The sequence below is a fragment of the Taudactylus pleione genome, unplaced genomic scaffold, assembly GCF_031769625.1.
Source record: "Taudactylus pleione unplaced genomic scaffold, aTauple2 ptg000244l, whole genome shotgun sequence".
In the NCBI taxonomy this organism is placed as follows: domain Eukaryota; kingdom Metazoa; phylum Chordata; class Amphibia; order Anura; family Myobatrachidae; genus Taudactylus; species Taudactylus pleione.
Genome location: NW_028284646.1, coordinates 10,716,983 through 10,740,280, shown reverse-complemented (window position 1 = coordinate 10,740,280; position 23,298 = coordinate 10,716,983). Strand labels below are relative to the sequence as shown.

Here is a 23,298-nt window from a genome sequence, read left to right as displayed (position 1 = left end):
ATTTTAATTGCCACCAAGGGTCAGATTCAATTAGCGGCAAAAAGCAGAGATAAGCGATAAACGCGAAGTTTTCACCTACTTACACAATGTGCGCTCCCGCTTTTCGCCCTATTCAATTGCAAAACAGGCGATAACGCATATGTGTGAATGCAGCGAATAGCGAAAAGCAAAGGACGCCCCGGACTTACCTCGTTCGGACTGGGGTCTTTCGGTGTTCCGGCGTCGGGATTAAGATAGGCGTCGTTATTTCAACACCTATCTTAAGACCCCGTCGGGATTCTCCTGTCGGGATATAGACCGGTGGCATTTAGTCCGTCGGTCTATAAAACTGCATCCCGAATAACACCTACCCCCACAGGTGAAGGTCAACCAGATTGATATGATTGTAATTATCACAGATTTTATATTTAGATCACACCTCAGACCATACTTGCCTACCCTCCCGATTTGGTCAGGAGCCTCCCGAAAATCGGGCGCCGCTCCTGACCTCCCGGGAAGGCAGGCAATCCTCCCGGCTGCCAACCACCCCTCGCAATTACCTTAGAAACCCCCGAAGCGGGGGGGTAGGTGACGCGATTCAGGCCGATTCACGTCATTTTGGCTCCGCCCCGCTTCACAATGCCTGTAATATCTGCATTGTGTAGTGGGGCCAAAATGACGTGACTGCCTGGCCCCACCCCCCCGCTCCACCCACAATTACATGTCTGGCCGGCCCTGCCTACTCGTGATGGCCGCGCCCTCTGTCATGCCAATCTGGCTGCTCCCTCCCAAAAGGGGCAGCCAGAAAGTCGGCAAGCCTGCCTCAGACATTACTCACTACTAATGGATGAGGAACTAATTAAGCATCATTGCATACAAATATATATGTATGCGGATCCCTGAACAACTGTAATTTTATGTTTTATTGCCTAATTAGTAATAAGGTGGGGTGTCAAAAGGGTCCTGAACCAAATCCCCACATTTTTAGGCAAAAATAGGGATTTTGCACTTCTTTTCTCCTGCCTTTGAGTGGAGAAACTTGTTTGCCTGTTTTTGCCTATGGAGTTTTCGCACAGGCGAAAACGTGCTGGAATTGAATAGGTCGATACTTTGGAATGTGGCAAAAACATCGCATCGGTGAATGTTTTTCGTCGATCGCAGCTTCTCACCTCTAATTGAAGGTGCAGATTTAATAAAGCTTGGAGAGATAAAATTGGAGATAAATAGCACCAACCAATCATCTCCTAACTGTCACTTATCAGGATGTGTTTAAAAAATGACAGTTAGGAGCTGATTGGTTGGTTGGTGCCATTTATCTCCAATTTTATCTCTTCCCAAGCTTTATTAAATCTCCCCCTAAGGGCCGTATTCAATTAGAAGTGAAAAGCAGAGATCCACGAAAAAGTATAGTGGATTGCATCTTTTCACCACAGATCCCCAATATTTCTGCATCTTTTTGGGGGCTCAGGCTGATAACCCCGATTCGGATACCACTTTTCGCCTGTTCTGACTTAGCGTGTCATCATTTTCGCGTACTTTGGAATTGAACAGGGTGAATAGCGGGGACGCGCAAGATAAGTTTCCGTGGCCAAAATACGCGATGTGGGCGAAAAGTCCGCCATGCAAAACTTTATCACGGGTGCAAAACTAATTGAATACGGCCCTAAGGATAAAATACAAGCTAATTGTGATTTTGAGATAGCGGGAGTCTTAATACTTCACCTCAGCCAATAATCCATTAATGATATGGTTCAGTTGGAGTGAATATCGAGCAGAGTCCTGACGCACTCAAAGCACTACTAGCCTTATTTTACATGATTCTCAATTATGGGAGTTTATGTATGTGTGTTTGATATATGTTTTGCACTATATTGTTTATTTGTAGATGATTGTATAGTATGTTTACAGTACTGTATTGATAAGTTTATTTAGATGAACCCTGGCACTAGGGCCAACTTTTTCCCTGTTCCTATCCTGTTTATATTATTTTATTGCTTATTTTATTGTATGTTTTGTCAAATATATTCTGTGACGGAAATCAATAAAATAAGAATCTAATATTGAAGAAAAACAAAAAAGACTGCTCAAAGAATGCAAGGTTCCTATGTCAGATGAGCTGCTGCACCTTGTAAGTTTACAGCATTCATAACCCTTAACAGTTACCAATAAATGCTGAATCTTCAATACAGTACAATGCTAAATGCAGGGATCTAATTGGGATAGACTGTCTGACATTAAGGGGAAATACTGTCTGCTCATATATGTTGGGCTTATGTTATATTTCTGTAACTGTTAAATACACTTTTCAGCTGATTAGTCTTAACATACAGCCTTATGTTTGCCAGCATTTATTGGTAGCAGTGTAAGATGCTATACTGCTTTCTTTGCAAATGTACTAAGATTTGAATCCTGCTGCTATGTTTACTAACGTACTTTGCAAATTTAAGTCTCTCTCATAATAACCTAGGTGTCACTTATAATAAAGATTGTCCTCTGTTTAGTTTCAGCTACATCATACAAACAGAGGACAATCTTTATTATAAGTGACACCTAGGTTTGTTAAGTTTTTACTACATGGTTCAAAGTAGAGATAAGCGGGCTCGGATTTACTCTGTTCTCAAAACGGCATTTTATTGGCTATCGGCTATCACGTGTCTTGGATAGCCAATAAAATAAATCAGAACTAATCCGAACTTGCGGTAATGTGGCGATAAGAACTGAGTAAATCCGAACTCGCTCATCTCTAGTTCAAAGTGTGCTTAAAAATGTACTTTCATATAGGAGTGCAACTCGAAGATGCAAAATACATCCCATTAAAAGTAAAGAGCACATCCTTAATTCATGATATAACTTGATTTTTCTGTTTTGTATAGGTCAATACTTCAAGAATTATTTGATATTTCCGGAATTCTGATGTGCTTTGGGGTACATCCAACGGTGGGGAGGAAGAGACTGTACACCTCTCACGGCAAAACAAAATCTTAAACTACCTTAAGTACACATTATACAATTATTGGGCCATTTGCGAAGAATCGGGTGATCGGCTTGATTTATTGCATAGTGTGTATGAACGATCGTTTCACCAATAAAACGGTAATAAAACATTCACAAGCGCATTCTTTCTATCATCTGATCTGATGGTCAAGAAAGAAATCTCGGCCTCAATTCCCGATATGGAGCAGTGTGTGAGCATTTTCGATAATCTGTCCATATTTCCTACGTTCTCCTGTCACTATGTCATCATACTTGTGGGTGGACATATGCAAAATCAGTGTGGTGTGGTGACAAATCTGTAGCTTCTATGGAAAAATTGCATAAGGTGTAGCACCGATATTGGGGCTTTTAATTTTCAGAAAAATCGTCCCGTTCCTTGTCCTGATTAAAAAAATCTTACAGTGTGTAGTTATCTTAAGCTTTGAAGACTAGAACTGAGAACCACTGGTCTACAACATACTCAGCAAGATGTCATATGTCCAGTACCATGCTTTATTAAGATGTTAAATGCTTACTACCATGAAGTCTGATGTGCAATGTCCATTACGATGTAAAGTGACCTGTATAATGTCCAGTACAATATAATGTGGCCAGCACCATGCCTGGCCAGATATGCAGTGCTAATTCTCTGAAGATCAAATGTCAGTGTCATGTTCTATGTCAGATGTTATTGCCCACTACTATGTCCAGCCACTCGTAAAGTGCCCAGTGCCATACAGCACCAGCTGGGAAATGGGTAGTGCCATGCCCCATCAGATGGGAAATGTCTGCTACCATGCTCTACAAATGTTTACTTACCTGAGCCTCCTGTTGTGTCCTGCTTCTCCCAGATGCAGCCATATCTGCCATGTCCAAACTCCTAGCAGTACACTGCTTCATTCAGTAGTATACACCACATAACAATGAGTATAATGGTGCTTATTGCTGACTACTGATTGACATGTTATGTACAATACTACCACAAGAACAGGGTTACGGTCAGTGAATCCAGATGGTGCTCGAAGGAAATATTACTTCTGACATTAATCATCATAGAAATGTCAAATTGTAGTGTAGAAGGTGATATTATATTAATATATATATATATATATATATATATTATATATATATATATATATATATATATATATATATATTTTTTTTTTTACGCCAGTAGTGAAACAGACTGTCTGACATGCCTATTTGGATATTATCCCTAAAATAGTCATCCACCATTCTCTGAATGGTGACCGTACCAGACAAAGTCATGGTAGACATGTCACTCATTGTAGGCAGTTCTTTCAGACTTAAACAGATGTCATTAGGTTTTGCTGACTGATCTGCATCACCAGCAGTGGGTCTCTTAAACTGGGTACACACTGACATATATATCTGTCTGGTGGGAAGGAAAATCTGGTAAAGTATGGGAGCAAATACAAATAGAAATTTGCTCCAAAACCATGGAAGACAGACCAGATTTTTCTTTCCACCAGACAGATTGGACAGATATATCTGTCAGTGTGTACCCAGCTTTAGGAAAATTTAGCTTTTTCCTGGCAGCCGCAAAAACTGAAGGAGGAGATGCTGCCATGTCACGTGCCGCTTGAGCGGCCAATTTTTTCACCAACAGCTCTTTGCATCTCTTCAGATTTATGTCCGTCGGAAAGAAAGACTCAAGGTATTACTTAAAACTAGGCTCAAGTATGGTCGCCAAAATATAGTGATTTTTAAAAAAATGTTGCACCACCAAATTAATTTTGTGAGCAAAACATGGGACATGTTCGAATTTGCCCAAATGTAATGCTCGCACAATATTGGTGGCATTGTCAGAAATCACAAATCCCGAGGAGAGTCCAAGCGGGGTAAGCCATTTTACAATGATTTCCCTGAATTCATCTTAGAGGTGCTCAGTGGTATGCCTTAGTGAAACCGGTTATACACAGAGTAGAATGCCTCTGAATGAGCTGGCATTTGTTAGATGCTACTGCTGCTGTTTGCACTGTTGGAGGCAATACACATACCTAGTGGGCTGTCAGAGTTATGTAAACTTTAGTTTGCCCTGTCCCATTAAGTCCACATAACTGTGGTTAAGTGGACAGTGAGCACAACGGCATTTCGGAGGACACCAACAAGGTTTTTTTTAATGCCCTTGTACAGACTGGTAATTGCTGTTCTAGGGAAGTGGAATCTAGAAGGGACATGGTAGTGGGGACACAGGACCTCAATTAATGGTCTAAAACCCACTGCATTATTGGCGGTTACTGGACGCACAACTAATACCAGCATAGTAGTTATGGCGTCAGTAATCTGCTGGGTGACTGCTGTCATACTTGTTCCCCCGTCCAAAAGGATTTTTTGAAAGACAATTGTTTTGTTAAACTACTAAAAGTAGTCTTCTTCCTGGTACCCTTCTGGAATGAAGATCCACTCACAGCAGCAACAGGCCTAGCACTCAAGGATCCTTTTGAGGAATCACAGAGAGGAGAGGAGGCAGTCATTCTTATGAAATTGGATGCAGGACTACTTCCAATCACGATGCAGGTGTTGGTGATGGAGATTGCAGGCGCTTGGAGCTATCAGAGAAGGGAGCAGCTATGTGACACTGGACTGTTTTTAGCCAAAGTTTCTGAATTTGAAAAACATTTTAATTTGATGAATGCGCTGCAAGTGATGTAACAGGGAGGAGGTTCCTAGATGGTTAAGGTCCTTACCTCTACTCACTGTTGCTTGGCAAAGGTTACAGATGGCTTTACAACTGTTGTCTGGATTTGGGTGGAATAATTCCACACATGAGAAGTGGATTATTTTGTCTTTTGCCCCGGCATGACAACAATGGGCTTTGCCTTTTTCCTACCATGGGCAACAACTGCTGCCTGACTTACACAATCATCATCCTCGGCATCAACATCCTCATCATCCTAGTTAGCGCCAACTACAGAAATATCCTCCTCATCTTCCTGGTGCAATTCCACAGCCTCGATTTCTACTTCAACATGTTGACTTGTGATACTCATTCCCACATTTGCAGAGGGCACACAAATGGTGGAAGGAGGATCCTCTTCAAGTACAGTACTAGAAAGGTCAGGCTCACACATGGCAACCGTGGACACACTTTGATTCTCCTCGGGGATCTGTGACTTTTCTGAGCATAAAGTTGGTTCATGTGCCTTAGCGATTTTAATATTTTTGAAACTTCTACAGGGAGAAGGGCTTACATTATCATAAGATGCAGAACCAGTCATAAATAAAAGGCCAAGGCCTTATCCTTTCCTTGCAACTTTGTGTAGTAAATAGCATATTTCCAATTTTTTTGTTTCTCTGCAGCTAACTTAGCTTTTTTTTTTCTTTTTAACACTGTAAAACATTGCTTGTTTCATTTTGACTTAAGCCCTTGGGCATCGGCTTTCGTAGATGACGTTGACGGCCTTGCATCGTCATCATGACTGCTGGCGGCAGCTGCAAGACTGGTATGTGGTTCCTGCTCTCCTCTCATTGGATCATCCTCCATATCAACAAACTTACACTGCGGTCTGACCGGCAGGGTCACCGAAGAATATATATTTTTTTACACTGGGGAAGAGCACCCCTGAATGAGGCAGCAGCCCCTTGTTGAACAACAAACAGCACCCCTTTTTGATGGTCAACAAAGCACCCCTGCCGAGTGCGGACAGACCACCTGCAGAGTCACTAATATGTGGACGATAAACTGCGGCAGTATTACCGTACAATAATAGCGCAGCTAAGTTGCTAAGGTGCACACACAAAAAAAACACCTTTTTAACAAAAAAACACACTGCGGAAAAAGGACCCCTAATTGACAGAGCACCCCCCTTCCCCCCTGGACAACACAGCACCCCTTTATGGACTGCAGCCCTAGCCCAGCACCCCTTTATGGACTGCAGCCCTAGCCTGATGGACAGGACAAAAACACAGCAGCAGCCAGAGTTAATTGACAGGACAAGTGACACAGCAGGTGCAGCACCTACTGAAGGAAGTCCCCCTTTATATACTGCAGCCTAAGCCCCTTTATAGACAACACAGCAGCAGCCTTCAGGCCAAGACCACGACTGGACACACACTGAGTGACTGACAGTGACCAACTACGTCTGCTAGCTTCTCTCTCTACAGCCGGAGTGAATATGGCGCTGATCGCGGGGACCTTTATATAATTAAAAACCCACAAGAATTCGACAGCGGGAGGATGACATTTTGCCTTGTTTTGAGATCAGAGTCAGGCGGGAAAACCCGAGCCTAGCTCGGCTCTGAAAGTTCGGGTGGGTCCGATTCTCAGATAACCGGACCCGCTCATCTCTAGTATAAAAGTAGCAGATTAAAGTAGCAAATTTTAAGAAAAATCACAAGGCGTGGCTAAGTCACAGAGTCAATGGCATGGCAAATTTGTCCATATGACTAGATTTTAGTAAAGGTGTATATTAGATATCTATCATGTGTAAGACCAAAAAAAAAAAAAACCTCAACTACGATTCAGCCCATAATCACTTTAAAACTGGTGTAACTATGGTCAATGGATACATTCGGATTGTGAATCATCCTCATAGAGCTAAACAATGATACAGTGCATTCGGCCACTGCACATTCAGACAGACCGTGCACTATATATTTTAGAAAAGTGTTGAAGGTAATGGCTGAATTGAAATGGGTGTGGCATAAGAGATAGACAGTAATTAGTTAGACAATGTCTAGATAGACACCAGATGTTAGTCAACAGATAGACAGGGAAAAAAGTTAGACACAAACAAAAGTCAGATACATTAAAGTTAGACATGTAAAAAGTTCAACAGGTACAAAAAGTTGACAGGGTCAAAAGTTCAACATGAAAATAGTCGACACAAAAATGGTCGACAATTTTTTATTTATTTATTATTTTTTTAGCCCTAATCTTCACCCTAACCCACCCTTTGGTGCCTAACCCTAACCCTCCCTCCTGGTGCCTAACCCTAACCATCTGGGTAAGTGCCTAACCCTGACCATAAAAAAAATAAAAAATTGGGTGAAGCATTGTTGAGTCGATCTTTTTCATGTCGAACTTTTGACCCTGTCGAACTTTTTACATGTCTAATATTCTGACTTTAACCAGGCTGTAAGTGTAAGGCCCCTGAGATAATTCCTCTGTGTATATCTGTATTGAACCAGTACTTACACCAAGGGACTTTGTCAGACAGTGTCAACTCCACTAGTAATACACGTATGAAGAATCCAGATGAAGGTTTATTTCAAGCTGATATTCTTTTAATTATGCATAGCATAGTAGGTGAAAAGATGATAATTTGCCAGAACTCAAGTGCAGCTTGACACACACACAGAGCTACAGACAAGAAGAAATGAAGGCTGATGACATCGGACCCTAGCTACAGAAAACCAGGAAGGACAAATTTAACAAGATGCAAAGCCTTGCAACAACAACATAATAGAAAATCAGTATATGAAACACATATCGTGGGACATTACATCTAACTTTATTGTGTCTGACTTTTGTCTGTCGAACTTTTATCCTTGTCTAACTATTAACTGTCTAACATCTGGTATCTATATAGACATTGTCTAACTAATTACTGTCTGTCTATAGTCCGGGACTCAATTGAAACTGGATTACTTCACTGCAAGTCCTGGGACACAAATCACAAACAGATCAGCATGTTCATATAGATGGCTACTTTATGGTTTTCATTTATCATGCACAAGCTGACCTGTGATTATGGATCTCCTCTTGTATAGATCAATTTAATCTGTTTTAGATCGTGTATTATTATTACACTGCCAGCAGCGCCGCTTCAATTAGTATTTGTTTCAGCCAATGCTCCAATTACTCGCCTTTATCATAATTAGTTTTGTTACTCCTCATTTAAAAATTTGCTTTGCTATTTATTGAATAAATAAAATAAATTTATTGAATATCAAAGGGGGATATAAAATAATCCTCTAATTGTTTCTTTGGGCACTTTCTATTTATTGGATAATGTTCTTCTTCTTAAAGATGTCAACAAATGTATTCTTGGTGCCTACACACAAAGCGATATGCTCACAATCCCACGATGTGTACGATTTCCCCCTGAACTCTCCCCGGGAGCTCCATGGCAGTCGTGGGCACAATTTGGTCTGAAAAAGCTGCCAATTTGACACATGATCTATCGTGCCTCCTAAACTATCCAGTGCATCGTGACTTGAGATTGTTAGATCTGCCCTACAGCACGACAGATCTGAAGATGCGATGTGTGACGATTGCATCGTGATCGTGAGTGGGGACTCACGATTTGGGCATATTTTACACGATCTGTCGTTCGATGCGTCGGAATTGGCCAGATAGGGTGAAATATCGCCATGTGTGTAGGCACCTTTAGTATCCAGTTATACTTTCCATAAGACAACATTATTTAAAATCAATACACTATATATCTAACTGAATATTATGGAACTGTAACAGTAGAATTAGGCTGGGTGATTGCCCTGCAGTATTTGCTTTCCAGCCATTCTTGTGCCAGCGCAGGGCAATCACATAGCCTAGCGATAAAGTTAATTCATTAAAGCAATTATTAAAACGACAGTGGGAAAAAAACCTCAAGCATAAATCTAGCACAGACTCTTTACGAAATTAGGCATTTCTTTAACAATTACTTGGTATAGTTGACTTTAACTTCCTTAAAGAGCCAGTACTACTCTCATACCAGCATCTTAGGAAATTTACTATGTTGCCTTTTAAGCAAACTTTGTTTACCAGGCTCTCTAAAACAAAATCTGGGTACACAAATACTATCTATTGTGCCACATCGGAACAGTATATTGTACACATCATATAGTGTGTATGCAAAAATACGACATTCATTGAATAGTCCCATCTGCTGTGCTGAACATCAGATGGGACGATTGGACGGACGACGCGATGTTGTTACATGCAGCATGTTACGATACATTGCGTTGCCGTACGCTGGATTGCGTAATGTGTATGGTGACACAATGTATTGTTACATCATATTGCTGTGTTGCACCATCGTATAGTGTGTACCCAGCATTACATGGATGGCCAAAACGGAGATCAGAGTGATAACCTGCCTCACAGAAAAATATACTATACATTGGGTTATCTGTTGCCCTAATACTTGCATTCAGTGTGTATCCGTGATGGTCAGTCCAGTAAAAGCCCAATTCAAACTGAACTGCATTTATTCCCACTCAATGAAGGTTCCTGACCAGTCTGGTATAAAACTACCAGATTAGTCATTGACGTCACAGAGCGTGGGCACTTTAAGGTCACTGGCATAATGAGCTAATCAGATAAGTTCATAAATGTAAATTACTTTCTTACATAAACATAATTAATCATGAGAAAAATAAGCATTTTGCTTGTCTACGTATTTTGAATATAAAATATGATATCTTCATTCAGATCAGGATCCAGTGTTTATGCATCATTTACTCCACAGTTCATTCCCCCCATCAGGAAAAATAAATGTAAATTACACAGGGCAAACAAACTACTAGCAGGGAGGTGAAGGTCGAGTTCATCTGATCTACTAGATTCACAAGTTTTAATTAGGTTTTAGAGCTATATTAGAAAATGACCAGTCATTAGAAATGTAATAAAGAATAAGGGTAGATTAGGTATATCCTGCGGGGAGGGAGGCTTGGGTTTAGTGGCAAAGTACTTAGTGGCAGATGTCGGTATCCGAACCCTGTCGGGATGCCGTAGTCGGGATTCTGAGCACCAAGATACCATACCCAACCTGTACCAAGAGGTAAATAAATTTGCACTCTTCATAAGTGAACACTTGCTTCCCCTGTATGGTTCCTGAAGATCAATACCAATGGTGGGGGATATTTTATGCACCTGTATAAGCCTATAAATTGAATTACCAAAGTGCACTTTGTAAGCCACAGTTTTAGAGACATATATGGGATCAGTAGCTGGGAGGGAGTGCTGGTACTTCTAGTGCCCTATTGATGAGTTTTGGGGTACATCCAGGTCAATTTAAAACACCTGAATTTTCAAGAGTTAGGACTACTCTTCGCAGAAACGCCTTGATGCACCTTGTGGCTATTCATATGTTTGCAAATGTGTATCTGAGTCTTCTGCATTTCATTTACAGATAGATTGCGGGCCAATCGCAGGGTGCTGTGGGGGAGGATTCTTTTGGCGTGTTTTTTTGTTTTCTAGATAAACCCCTCCTTACTATCATCTACTTTAAACTGATAAATTAATAGGGAAACTTGTATTTTATGTTGTGTGGCTGTGGGGGTTGGTAGTTGCACAGCAATGTGGCTGCAGAGGTGTCCTTTGCCGGGGGTATCCCCTTAGTGTTGTGGCTTTGAGGTTTGGTTGCTCAAGGGGTAGGTGCTCAGTAATATGGCCCCGGGGAGGAGGGATTTGCTGGGGGGGGTTGTACTTTTGGCACCATTTTTTATGTACAAATGTGGTCTGTTATTTTGTTATTTGAAGGCAAATTAAGAATTACACACTCAGAAATTGGATGTGTTTGATTGAAGCTTATAAATTCCTATACTGCTTAACCGTGTGCAAACACCACTCCCAAATGGATATCTTGAACTACAGCACCTGGTATTCCCTGGAGGTCACCCTACCAGGTACTGACCAGGCCAAATGCAGTTTAGCTTCCAAGATCAGACGGGATTGGGCAATCACGCATAGTATGGCTGTAGATATATTAGGGAAAATAGCACCATTATCAGATCGAAGCAGTACATATGTAATCTACATAATTTGAGGCTTTGGCTCCCCCCCGCACACTTGACTACCATTAACTTACACAATCAGGCGAAAATGGAAGCCCCATTTATATTTGTAGCTGTGGTCACACAGGATCTTGGTAGTTCTCGTAGATCCCTGGTGGGGGCAGACTGAACACTCATAGTAAATTACAAAGACTTGTGTCTACAAAGTAAAAAGAACTACATTCTTTAAAAACCTTTATTAATTGTACAACATCCTATGTTGTATATGTCCTACAGTGTGACTGTGGCATTGCAATATCTGGGTCGTACCACTTGCCCACTTAAACAACGCTTTCTACAGCATTAGCGCAATATTCTTGATAAGGTAGTATCTCAGTGTCTCACGCCGCTTTAGAGACTACCCTTAGCCATCACTTAACCTGTTCTCGCTTATCTTCGTTCGAGATGCCGGCTGTCGGGATGTCAACGCATCTTTAATCCCCAGTCAGGTTTTTGACGGCCAGCATCCTGGCTGTCGGTAAATTAACTACATCCCCTTTTAGAGGAGGTGATAGATTTAGGAGGAGATTATGTGTGCAGCACATAGGATTCATGTTAGGAGTACATTATACCCGGATGGTCTGAATGAAGTAGTAGCCCATGAGTTTCTATAAACCCCTTACCTAATCTCCCCTCTCCCTTTTTCCTTGCCTAACGTGTTGGATCAGATGTAATTCAGCTCCTTATGAGGCAGATATTATATTTTGGCATTTATGATGATACAGTCAGGTGCATAAATATTGGGACATTGACAGAATTTTCATATTTTGGCCTCTATTCACCACCACAATGGCTTTGAAATGAAACAAACAAGATGTGCTTTAACTGCAGACTTTCAGATTTAATTTGAGGGTAATTACATCCAAATCAGGTGAACGGTGTAGGAATTACAACGGTTTCCATATGTGCCTCCCACTTTTTAAGGGGCCAAAAGTAATGGGACAAACTAAACAATCCTAAATCTAACTTTCACTTTTTAATACTTTGTTGCAAATCCTTTGCAGGCAATTACAGCCTGAAGTCTGGAACGCATAGACATCACCAGACGCTGGGTTTCATCCCTGGTGATGCTCTGCCAGGCCTCTACTGCAAATGTCTTCAGTTCCTGCTTGTTCTTGGGGCATTTTCCCTTCAGTTTTGTCTTCATCAAGTGAAATGCATGCTCAATCGGATTCAGGCCAAGGGATTGACTTGGCCATTGCATAACATTCCACTTTTTAGCCTTAAAAAACTCTTTGGTTGCTTTTGCAGTATGCTTCGGGTCATTGTCCATCTGCACTGTGAAGCGCCGTCCAATGAGTTCTGAAGCATTTGACTGAATATGAGCATATAATATTGCCCGATACACTTCAGAATTCATTCTGCTGCTTTTGTCAGCAGTCACATCATCAATAAATACAAGGGAACCAGTTCCATTGGCAGCCATACATGCCCACGCCATGACACTACCACCACCATGCTTCACTGATGAGGTGGTATGTTTTGGATCATGAGCAGTTCCTTTCCTTCTCCACACTCTTCTCTTCCCGTCACTCTGGTACAAGTTGATCTTTGTCTCATCTGTCCATAGGATGTTGTTCCAGAACTGTAATGGCTTTTTTAGATGTTGTTTGGCAAACTCTAATCTGGTCTTCCTGTTTTTGAGGCTCACCAATGGTTTACATCTTGTGGTGAACCCTCTATATTCACTCTTGTGAAGTCTTCTTTTGATTGTTGACTTTGACACATATACATCTGCCTCCTGGAGAGTGTTCTTGATTCGGCCAACTGTTGTATGAGCATATAATATTGCCCGATACACTTCAGAATTCATTCTGCTGCTTTTGTCAGCAGTCACATCATCAATAAATACAAGGGAACCAGTTCCATTGGCAGCCATACATGCCCACGCCATGACACTACCACCAACAGGCTTCACTGATGAGGTGGTATGTTTTGAATCTTCTCTTGATTGTTGACTTTGACACATATACACCTACCTCCTGGAGAGTGTTCTTGATTTGGCCAACTGTTGCGAAGGGGTTTTTCTTCACGAGGGAAATAATTCTTCTGTCATCCACCACAGTTGTTTTCCGGGTCTTTTGGTGTTGCTGAGCTCTCCGGTGCGTTCTCTCTTTTTAAGAATTTTCCAAACAGTTGATTTGGCCACACCTAATGTTTTTGCTATCTCTCTGATGAGTTTGTTTTGATTATTCAGCCTAATGATGGCTTGCTTCACTGATAGTGACAGCTCTTTGGATCTCATATTGAGAGTCGACAGCAACTGATTCCAAATGCAAATGTCACACCTAGAATCAACTCCAGACCTTTTACCCGCTTAATTGATAATGAAATAACGAGGGAATAGCCCACACCTGTCCATGAAATAGCTTTTGAGTTGATCATCCCATTACTTTTGGCCCCTTAAAAAGTGAGAGGCACATATAGAAACCGTGTAATTCCTACACTGTTCACCTGATTTGGATGTAAGTACCCTCAAATTAAATCTGCAAGTCTAAACATCTTGTTTGTTTCATTTCAAAGCCACTGTGGTGGTGAATAGAGGCCAAAATATGAAAATTCTGTCAATGTCCCAATATTTATGCACCTGAGTGTATATAATTTTCTGGTAGTGGTAAAATATATATTAATTTAAAGGTCTTTTTTTTATATAATCTTTGTATGGATGAGATTATTGTATTTTTTATAGATTTTTTTTATTTATAATACTGCTGCATTGGTATCATTTTATGTTGTCTTTATAGAAAGTTTATTATATGATAAATGATAAGTCTCATTTAAATACTTGTGGTAGAGAAAACTGAGAATGCAGGTGATCACTAATTAAGCAATTAGCCCACAAGAGCATTGATTGGATCCTTAAATACCAAGATTTAGGAATTGTGGACTTAACTTACTGAAGAAACTTTCTATATAAAGAGAAACGCGTCAAGGAGAGGCGTATCCTGCATATCACCCGCTAACTGGGTACTAACCTTCCATTTTGAATATACCCAAAAAAACACTATGGGCATGTGCTGCGCTCCTATCTTAACAGCAGAAACTTCCAGCACGCAGCCGCCGAAAGCAAGGGAGAAAGTCCCAGCACACAGCTGCCGGCAACTACAGGAGAAGTTCACAGCTCCACACAACTGGCAATGCTGCAAAACCATCACTGGCACTGTGACTGGCAATGCTGCAAACCGTCACAAAGCAGTGTTTTACACCTCATGCAGCTGCGCTGACCCACTCCAATGGCTGTGAAAACCAGCTATCGGCTTTTGGCTACAACACAGCAGGTATGATATCAAATTGTTGCTTTCTAGAACATACACATTTATTAGAGACATTCTGCATGGTGGTTACCTTGGTATAATTATTAATTACCTACCAGATGGTGTTTGAGAACCTATAAAGGCATTACAACCAGTGGTTCCATTGGGGTATATCAGCTCTATACCAGAGCTCCGCTGAATAATTATTTGAATACCACTTTATCCTTCCTTGGATATACATTATATTTGGAATGTGCTTATACAGTTACACAGGTGTCTATGACATACATCACAATTGTTATGATTGTATCTGGACTGATTAATGGTGAGCAACCTTGGAAAATTGAATGAGAGAATATATATATATTAGCAGTATATTACATGTCATTATATGGTGTTTATTAAAATTTAGAAACCTAAAGAATATATAAATGAGTTGGAGTTTAGGAGATATATTCAGGGTGTTGGAATGAAGGCGCTACCTTTTTTCTTATAACTTTAGGGCAATTGATTTGCTATGGTAAAAACCCTTGGTTAGCAGCCATTCCACCCCTTTTCTTCACTCAGAGCGTGCTGAATAGTTCCTTTTTATATAGTAATTACAAAGACACTGGAAAAGTGGGCGCGTGGAGAAGTTTCCCATAGCGACCAATTAGCTTCTAGCTAGCATTTATCAAGAACAATATTTAAAAAGATAGGCAGAAGCTGATTGGAGAAGTTGCCCATAACAACCACTCTTATGAATGCTTGATAAATGTTCCCAGCAGTCCTTAAATAATTTGAATAGTGAGTCACTAAGTATATACTGGAACAATGCACAGAAAATAAGATTTTTGGAATTTACCGTTAAATCTCTCTCTGAGTCCACTTCATACGTTAATTTTTTGTAGTATATAAGCTCCTCCCTTCCTCAGGATAAACATAAGCTCTGAGGATAGTTTAAAAAATAACATCCTTCTCACACACAATGAAGGGACCGTTGTGTTCCCCAGATGGACTCTGAGGAAGAGATGTAACGATAAGTACCAAAAATCTTATTTTCTCCTTCCTCCATATCTAGGGGACACTTATTGAACATGGGTATGTACAAAAGCTGTCCCTAAAGGAGAGTATGCCAAGTCTTTGCTGAACAAAATACTTTCCATCCAAAAGAAGCATCCCTGGAAGCAAAGTCATAAAATCTGTAGAATTTGGTAAAAGTATGAACAGAGGACCATGTAGTTGCTCTACGGAAACTCCATGCCAAGCTGCCCACGAAGTCCCAACTGAGCGTGTGGAATGAGCAGAGATCCTAGCTTCCTGATACACATGCTGAATCGTGGCCCTAATCCATCTGGCTATAGTCTGTTTGGGAGCTGGCTAACCTCTTTTCTTAGTGCTATAAGTAAACTATCACTTTTCCTTATACTGGCTGTCTACTCCAGATAAATTCTTAACACTCTCGCCATATCTAAAGCTGGGTACACACCTGGACGAACAAGAGCCTCACTGTTTCGATGTAACGATATATTGCATCACTGTACACACTGCATGATCCATTGTACGACGGTGTAATATCTCGTTACATGTCTAATGTAACTCTACCCCATTGGCTGTGGCATCGTCCCATCTGATGTGCAGCACAGGATACACACTTTACGATAGTCGTTCCAATACATATACATGTATAGTGCGGACCCAGCTTAACAGAGACAATCGACTGATCTGTTGTTTCACTTGATTTAGCAAATGTCATTGTTACACTATCTTTCTTTAAACCTAAAATGGTGTCCACATTTTATCGTAATCAAGAAATGGTCTGTAACACTGCCCTATCTTTTTGAATCCCAGAAATGGAGATCTACAAGATGAAGCACTAAATTTGGAAACTCTTCTTGCTGATGATATAGCTAAAAGAAAACATAACTTTCAAGTTACCCACTCCTGTGAAAGTCCAAAGTGTGGTAACTGAATGCTTTGTGGGATGCATATATGGTGGCTGGACATGTAATATGCCCTGCAATAGGTTACTTCTGGGATCAGAGAATCTTTTTTTCTTTTCTTTTTTTTTTTTTTTTAAAGGGAACCTAATGAAGCCCCAAATCTAGGCCTGTCTGAAGAACAGAAAGAACCCTTGGCAAGAAAAAAAAGAGAAAGAAGAAACTCATCTTCAAATTATATATTTCTAGGTCATATATTGCTGACACGTGAATCTCTTCTCAACCTATAGATTGTAAGCTTGCAAGCAGGGCCCTCTTACCTATATGTCTGTTTGTTATTACCCTGTTTTGTTCTATAAATGTTTCCAATTGTAAAGCGCAACGGAATATGCTGCGCTATATAAGCAACTGTTAATAAATAAAAAAATAAATAAAATAAACATAGGATCTGAAAAGATCCTCTCATTGCCAGGTAACTTTATGTCTCATCCTGATAATTTGTGTATGCGACTGCTGTAGCATTGTCTGTCTGGATTCTTATGGGTTATCTCAGGCAGTGCATAGCATCCAAGATTAGAGGAGATTGGGCAATTCCAGTGTGGTGTGGATGTAGGTCTGAATAAGAGAGAGTGCTTCCTTTAATGTGTTTAGAACAGCTCTTGGTTCCAACACATTTATTGGGATACTTGTTCCCTTTCTGGACCAAAGTCCCTGAAGATGATGGTTCAGTATAGCTGTCTCCCATCCTTACCAACCAATCCTGGGAGAGAAAACCCCTGCCTTTGTTCAAGTTTTCTGACTTGGTCCCAAACACTGCTGAGACACAGTCTTGTCTCTTGTGAAAGAATGATGAACTGGGCCAATAATCAATGGTTAGAACGCAACCAACTTCTTAGAATGTTTAATTGAAACAACCGGGAATGCGGTCTTGCATATCTGAAGAAAAGCAAGCACCACCAGTAGTATGTAAATTACCATGCGACACACAATAAAATCACTGTTGTTAATGGTTTGTATATGAACGGACAATTAAATTGAGTCAACTAGAAGACATACCTTTGTAGCAAGCTGTGACACAGGGGATTGCAGGTCAGCCTGGAGCAGCTGCTCTTTACTCTGTAAAAAAAAAAAAAGTTAAGCAGTCATACAATTAGCAGATCATTCCAAATAAATACATTCCGACCATGCTGTTAATCCACTGTAAACATTTCAGTAGGCACTAATTTTACTGTTAAGAATGGCTACTTTTTTGGTGTTGGGACATCCTTACAGACAAATACCTCAGGATGTCTTTTTGTCACAAACACATGTTAAATACTGTAAAATATAAATCCTGTATAACAAAAATACCGTTATGTTTGAAAACCACAATAAATAACCATTAGCATCTGCAATTAACCATTAGCATCTGCAATTAACCATTAGCATCTGCAATTTCAAATAAAAACAGTTATTATCTTGTGAAACATCTGTGGTGACATATCAAAGTGTCCTGACACTCATTAAGAATCACTCATTGATACCCCCTTTCACATCGCAACCTCTTCTCTGACCCGGGATTTTAAAGAAAGATCACAAAAGGGAGGGATGGGGACTGCTCACAGCATTGCAGGAATCATGGCTGATGGAATTCCACTATGCAGCCCTGAGTTCTTGAGTGTTTGTGCTTTACTGCTATTTGATTCAGCCAGTGAGAGCATGATGCAGCTTCTGACAGCATAGTGTACAGTTCACTTCTTCATCATGCCAATAAGCCATCACTGTAATGACAGTAGTGGTATTAACCCCATCCAGACTGCCAGAATACTGCCTCTGCTGTTGTCTGCAGTGTACTGCCTGTGCGTCTGGCTGCTGACATCATCAAGTGAGACCCAGGAACATCCAATCAGTGGTGTTTGCTGAGTCCCGGGTTGGATAACCCAGGTTGGACCTGTTCACACTGCACTTCAACCCGGCTTGTTCCAGAGTTCAACTCCGGTCGATTGCAGGGTTGAAATGCAGAGTCGCCGGACCTGACAATTTTTCTGATGGCGCGTTCACACTGCACCTCGACCAGGGTCGACCCAGCAATATACCGGGTTACTTTTGCAATGTGAAAGGGGTATGACATTCCTACAGTTTAAACATAGAATTTGATGGCAGATAAGAACCACTTGGCCCATCTAGTTTGCCCCATTTCATTTATCCTTTTGTCATGTTAAAGTTTTTTTGTGGTTATTCCTCTTTTTAATTAATGCCCTCCCTTTCTTGTTGGGCCAATGGACATTTACAGGGAGTCATGTAGGGTTGGGTACGGGATGCCAGCGCTCAGAATCCCGACACTTGTTGGTCAGTATGCTAACCCTCCCTTACTGATGCCTAACCCTAACATCTCCCCCCTTAGTGCCTAACCCACCTCCTAGTGCCTAACACCTAAACCTAACCCAACCCTGCCACTTACCTTTGGTATTCCGGCGGTTGGGATGCCGGCACCGGGATTCTGGCGCTGGTAATATAAGCGTCGGCACCCCGACCACTGAGATGCCGAATATATCCCGTCATGTAGTGTTGACAAGTCTAAATCAGTTCACAAAACTGCCCAAAAACATCTAGGGGGAATTAATTTTAGGTGTGGAATTCGCTGCACAGGGAAAAGCTCTGGGTCTCACTCCTTGAGCCATTCAATTAATCAGTATTTTCCCTGCACAGTAAACCATGGAGATGTGAGGAAAAATCTGCATTAAAATGCAGACTCCGCATTTTAACAAGCAGAGAAAGCTATAAAACCCAGGACTTTGTGAGGCATCTGTTGCTCAACGTGCGTTAACCCATGGTTTACCATAAGGGACAAATGCTGATTAATTGAATAACTCCATGTGTGAAACCCAGAGCTTTTCCCTGCGCCTAATGGAATTCCCCAGTTGATGTCTGATTTAATAATAAATAAGAAAAACACCAGTTCTATTCCATATGAAAAGTGTGGTTCTGCTGTTGGCATTCTCTGCCTAATGATAGGGTCTCCAGGGTGCCTGTTATAAGTCATTGGCATTCAACTTTATTCTGGGTGTGCAATAACATACATGGTAATCAAATGTATATTAATTATACTTGTCATGTCTATAGCTCAGATTATGAGTGGCAAATAAAAGCCAATTTATTAAAGCAGGTCAGAAAGAGAGACTGCCCATTGGGGTTTAGTAAAGTGTGCCTAGCAAGGATGTAGTTAATATACCTACGGACACGATGCCGCTGGTCTAAATCCCGACTCCTCTTGCCCAACAAGGGACTTAAGATGGGTGTCGAAATGCAGACGTCAATGTTAATCCCAATGCCAGAAGAACGACCCCCACCATCCCGATCGTCCTCAGACGGGTAAGTATAACACTTAGCCCGGGGATATGGGGGGGGGTGGGGGAGGTTTAGGGACCCACGGGGGGGGACTTAGGGTTAGGCACCCCCCAGGGGAAGGTTAGGGTTAGGCTAGGGCAAGGGGGGCTTAGGGATAATCACTAGGGAGGGACAGTAGGCATCCCTGGGGGGGGGGGAGGTTTCAGTTAGGCACTAAGGGGGGGTGTCAGGGTTAGGCACCCCTAAAGGAGGGCTATGGATAAGAGGGGGTTAGTGTACTTTTGCCTGTACCTGTCGGGATTTAGACCCGCCGGCCTCCCCCTGTTGGTATTTGATCCAGCGGCCAAACAGCCGCCGGCATTACATACAGATTCCTGTGCAGCAAGCCACTGCAACATCCCTCATGTCCTTCCATTCTGTAACCTGCACTAGATCCAAACTCATTTCAAGTAGGTTGTAAATGTTCCTGCACATCAACACTTTGTAAATAAAATGACCCTCTATAGTTTGCTTGCAAATAATTAATGCGATTTAAGAAAATAAAGTGCACACAGGCTTATTGTAGACTTACAGATGTCATGCAAAAATTATGTTAAGAAAACAGCGTTGCATTGCTGGCAATACATTTTTTACATAGCACATTATGCAAGTGTACAACTTTTATCATATGATCTTTTTAATGAGCATAGAAAAAAAAGCAAGTGCTATGTGTAAACATGGCATAGACAACTTTATTTTTAATACCCATTTAAAGTACTTGGAAAACAAAGCCATGTTCTTTTTAAACTACAGAGTGAGAAAGTACACTGCACTTACCAGGACACCACAAAAACAGTGTATGGGAAATGATCCACATGCAACATGTGATTGTCATTGTGTTCTCAGTCTGCTACTCTTTTCCCATGAGTTCAGTATAGGTTACTGTATGGGTAAGTGCTTCTGTGCTTTCAGCAGTCTCATGGGTTACTAAAATACAATATCACTGATGACTCTGATGTTTTTTATGATCACCACTAATTCTTGAAACTCATCGAGCTGCACAGTGTTCCTAAATCAGTGACCATTAAAACTTGTTTACTCTGGTGACCGGCTGCTGCTACTCCTAAGCTTATTTGGGTAATCATGTGCAATGGAAAAAGAGCATAATGAGAATGTCACCATTGTGTACCATGTGTTCCCTTTAGAGACACATACCCAGACATAAATCAGATTTCATTCAAGAACACATATCCTATTTCTGTAGTACTTATAACTACACACACAAAGATTATTTGTAGTATTATTTGTGGGCCTTGGACGGGGAACGCACATGGGCCCTTCCTCTCTTAAGACACCACTGCCCGATGGTATGTGTTCAACCCCTGAAGGGGAGAGATCTGCGCATGCGTATGATCAATACTGAGCATGTGCAGGTCTCATTCTGCAAGATTGCTTACAGTGCCCCCAAGCCACAGCATGATTCACATGCTGTGGTCATAGCTGATAACAGAAGTTTGCAGGAGCTGCTGTGTACATTGCATACAACTCTGAATCAGACCCTAAAGGTGGGTACACACCTGACAGATATATCTGCAGATCGAGTGATACACACTGAATGACCATCATCTGCTGCTGCAGCGGGTCGAGCCGGACTGGGGCTGGGTAGGGGGTGTGGCCTAATCAAGGTAGACGTGGCCACGCCCCCTTCGAAAAACAAACAAAACAGCATATGATCGCTCCCCCCATTTGGCATGGGAGACTGCTCGGGCTGCTGCTTTAGTAGCCTCGGACAGTCTCCCAGTGCAGCCCAGCACACAGCAGCGTGTTCTGGGCTGCTGTGGATGGGGAGCTGTGCCGGACCCTGGTAAGTAGTACCTGCTCGCGGTTCCCCCCCCCCTCTCTCTGCACCCCTGTGTACGGGCGATCGGTTCATTGCCCGTACACACTTGCCGATGGACAGATATGTTTGCAGACATATCTGTTCATTGGCTGCGCAGCACAGCCAATGCGATATGTCTGTGAACGACGTTGTTCACAGACATATCGTCTGTACACACTGGCCAACTGGGGCACGATATATTGGCCGTTCAATTGATCGGCCAATACATCGGCCAGTGTGTACCCAGCATAAGTGTACCAGGGATGTACAGTCAGGGGAGATAGATCCTCCCCTGTCATACTCCCTGTCAGACTGCAGAGTTTTGACTATAAAGATTATTAGAATAATACAAAGAAGATATTTATAACTTATAATCATGTACAATGGTAAAGAAAGCATAATGAGGCATTGCACACGATACCTTTTTCGTAGTATTTTGATAATAGGCAAAACTCACCAAGATTGCAACACTCTCTGGAAATATAGGGAGAGACTACAGATGAGGCAGTAAGAGCTCAGCCTCACCTCTGACACTGCCTGGAGCTGGGGACTGGGCCACGAAGCAGCCAATAAAACACAGAGAAAAAGCGCTTATGGAGGCATGCATCATTGTGAGGGCACACACCTTGAGCTCTGATGGACACCTCTGACAATCAGGTGACCAGTCTAGGAAGTACTCAGGCATCGGAGCTCAGCAGCAGCACTGAGGAGGGAAGGAAATTGGAATATGCAGACAGAGGAAATACACAAAGGAGAAAAAGGTGAGGAGGGTCTGCTGTGAACACCACCACACTGTCTGGGGGCTTGTAAATCACTGTGTAACAGGATAGGGGGGTTTCCCTGCAGACATAAGTAGCTGGCACCTCATCACTATGCAGGGACTAGCACCTTCTGTGTAAAACTGTACACAGGACATCGCCCGGATACTAGCCAGTACCTCCCCAGCCATTGACCTCACCGCACGTCTCTGAAATTTACTGATATCCAACTATAAAAGTAAGAATCAATTCCTAAACAAATTAACATAACACCCTATGGCAACTGGCCATTAACAATGACCTCCATGGCAGACGTAGAAGGGTGGGATATATTAGGCAGCAAGTGAACAGTCAGTTCCTGAAGTTGATGTACTGTGGTGTGCTCAGTGCTAAAAAAATAAATAAATAAAACAAACCATACCTGCTGCCAGTGTGCCTCTTTACTCCTCATGGCTGCTCATAGCTGGTAGCAGCAGATCAAGTGT

At 41.7% G+C, this 23,298-nt stretch overlaps 1 protein-coding gene and 1 pseudogene across 1 annotated transcript in view; both read right to left on the bottom strand.

The window, feature by feature from the left end:
- Positions 1-23,298, bottom strand: part of TDRP (testis development related protein) — a 99,539-nt gene that overhangs the window by 45,926 nt on the left and 30,315 nt on the right. The window contains exon 2 of the mRNA XM_088479760.1: positions 17,927-17,986. Coding sequence (XP_088335886.1) covers positions 17,927-17,986 — 60 coding nt within the window. The remainder of the gene's footprint in view (positions 1-17,926; positions 17,987-23,298) is intronic.
- LOC148516667 (5S ribosomal RNA) lies at positions 11,510-11,627 on the bottom strand (annotated as a pseudogene).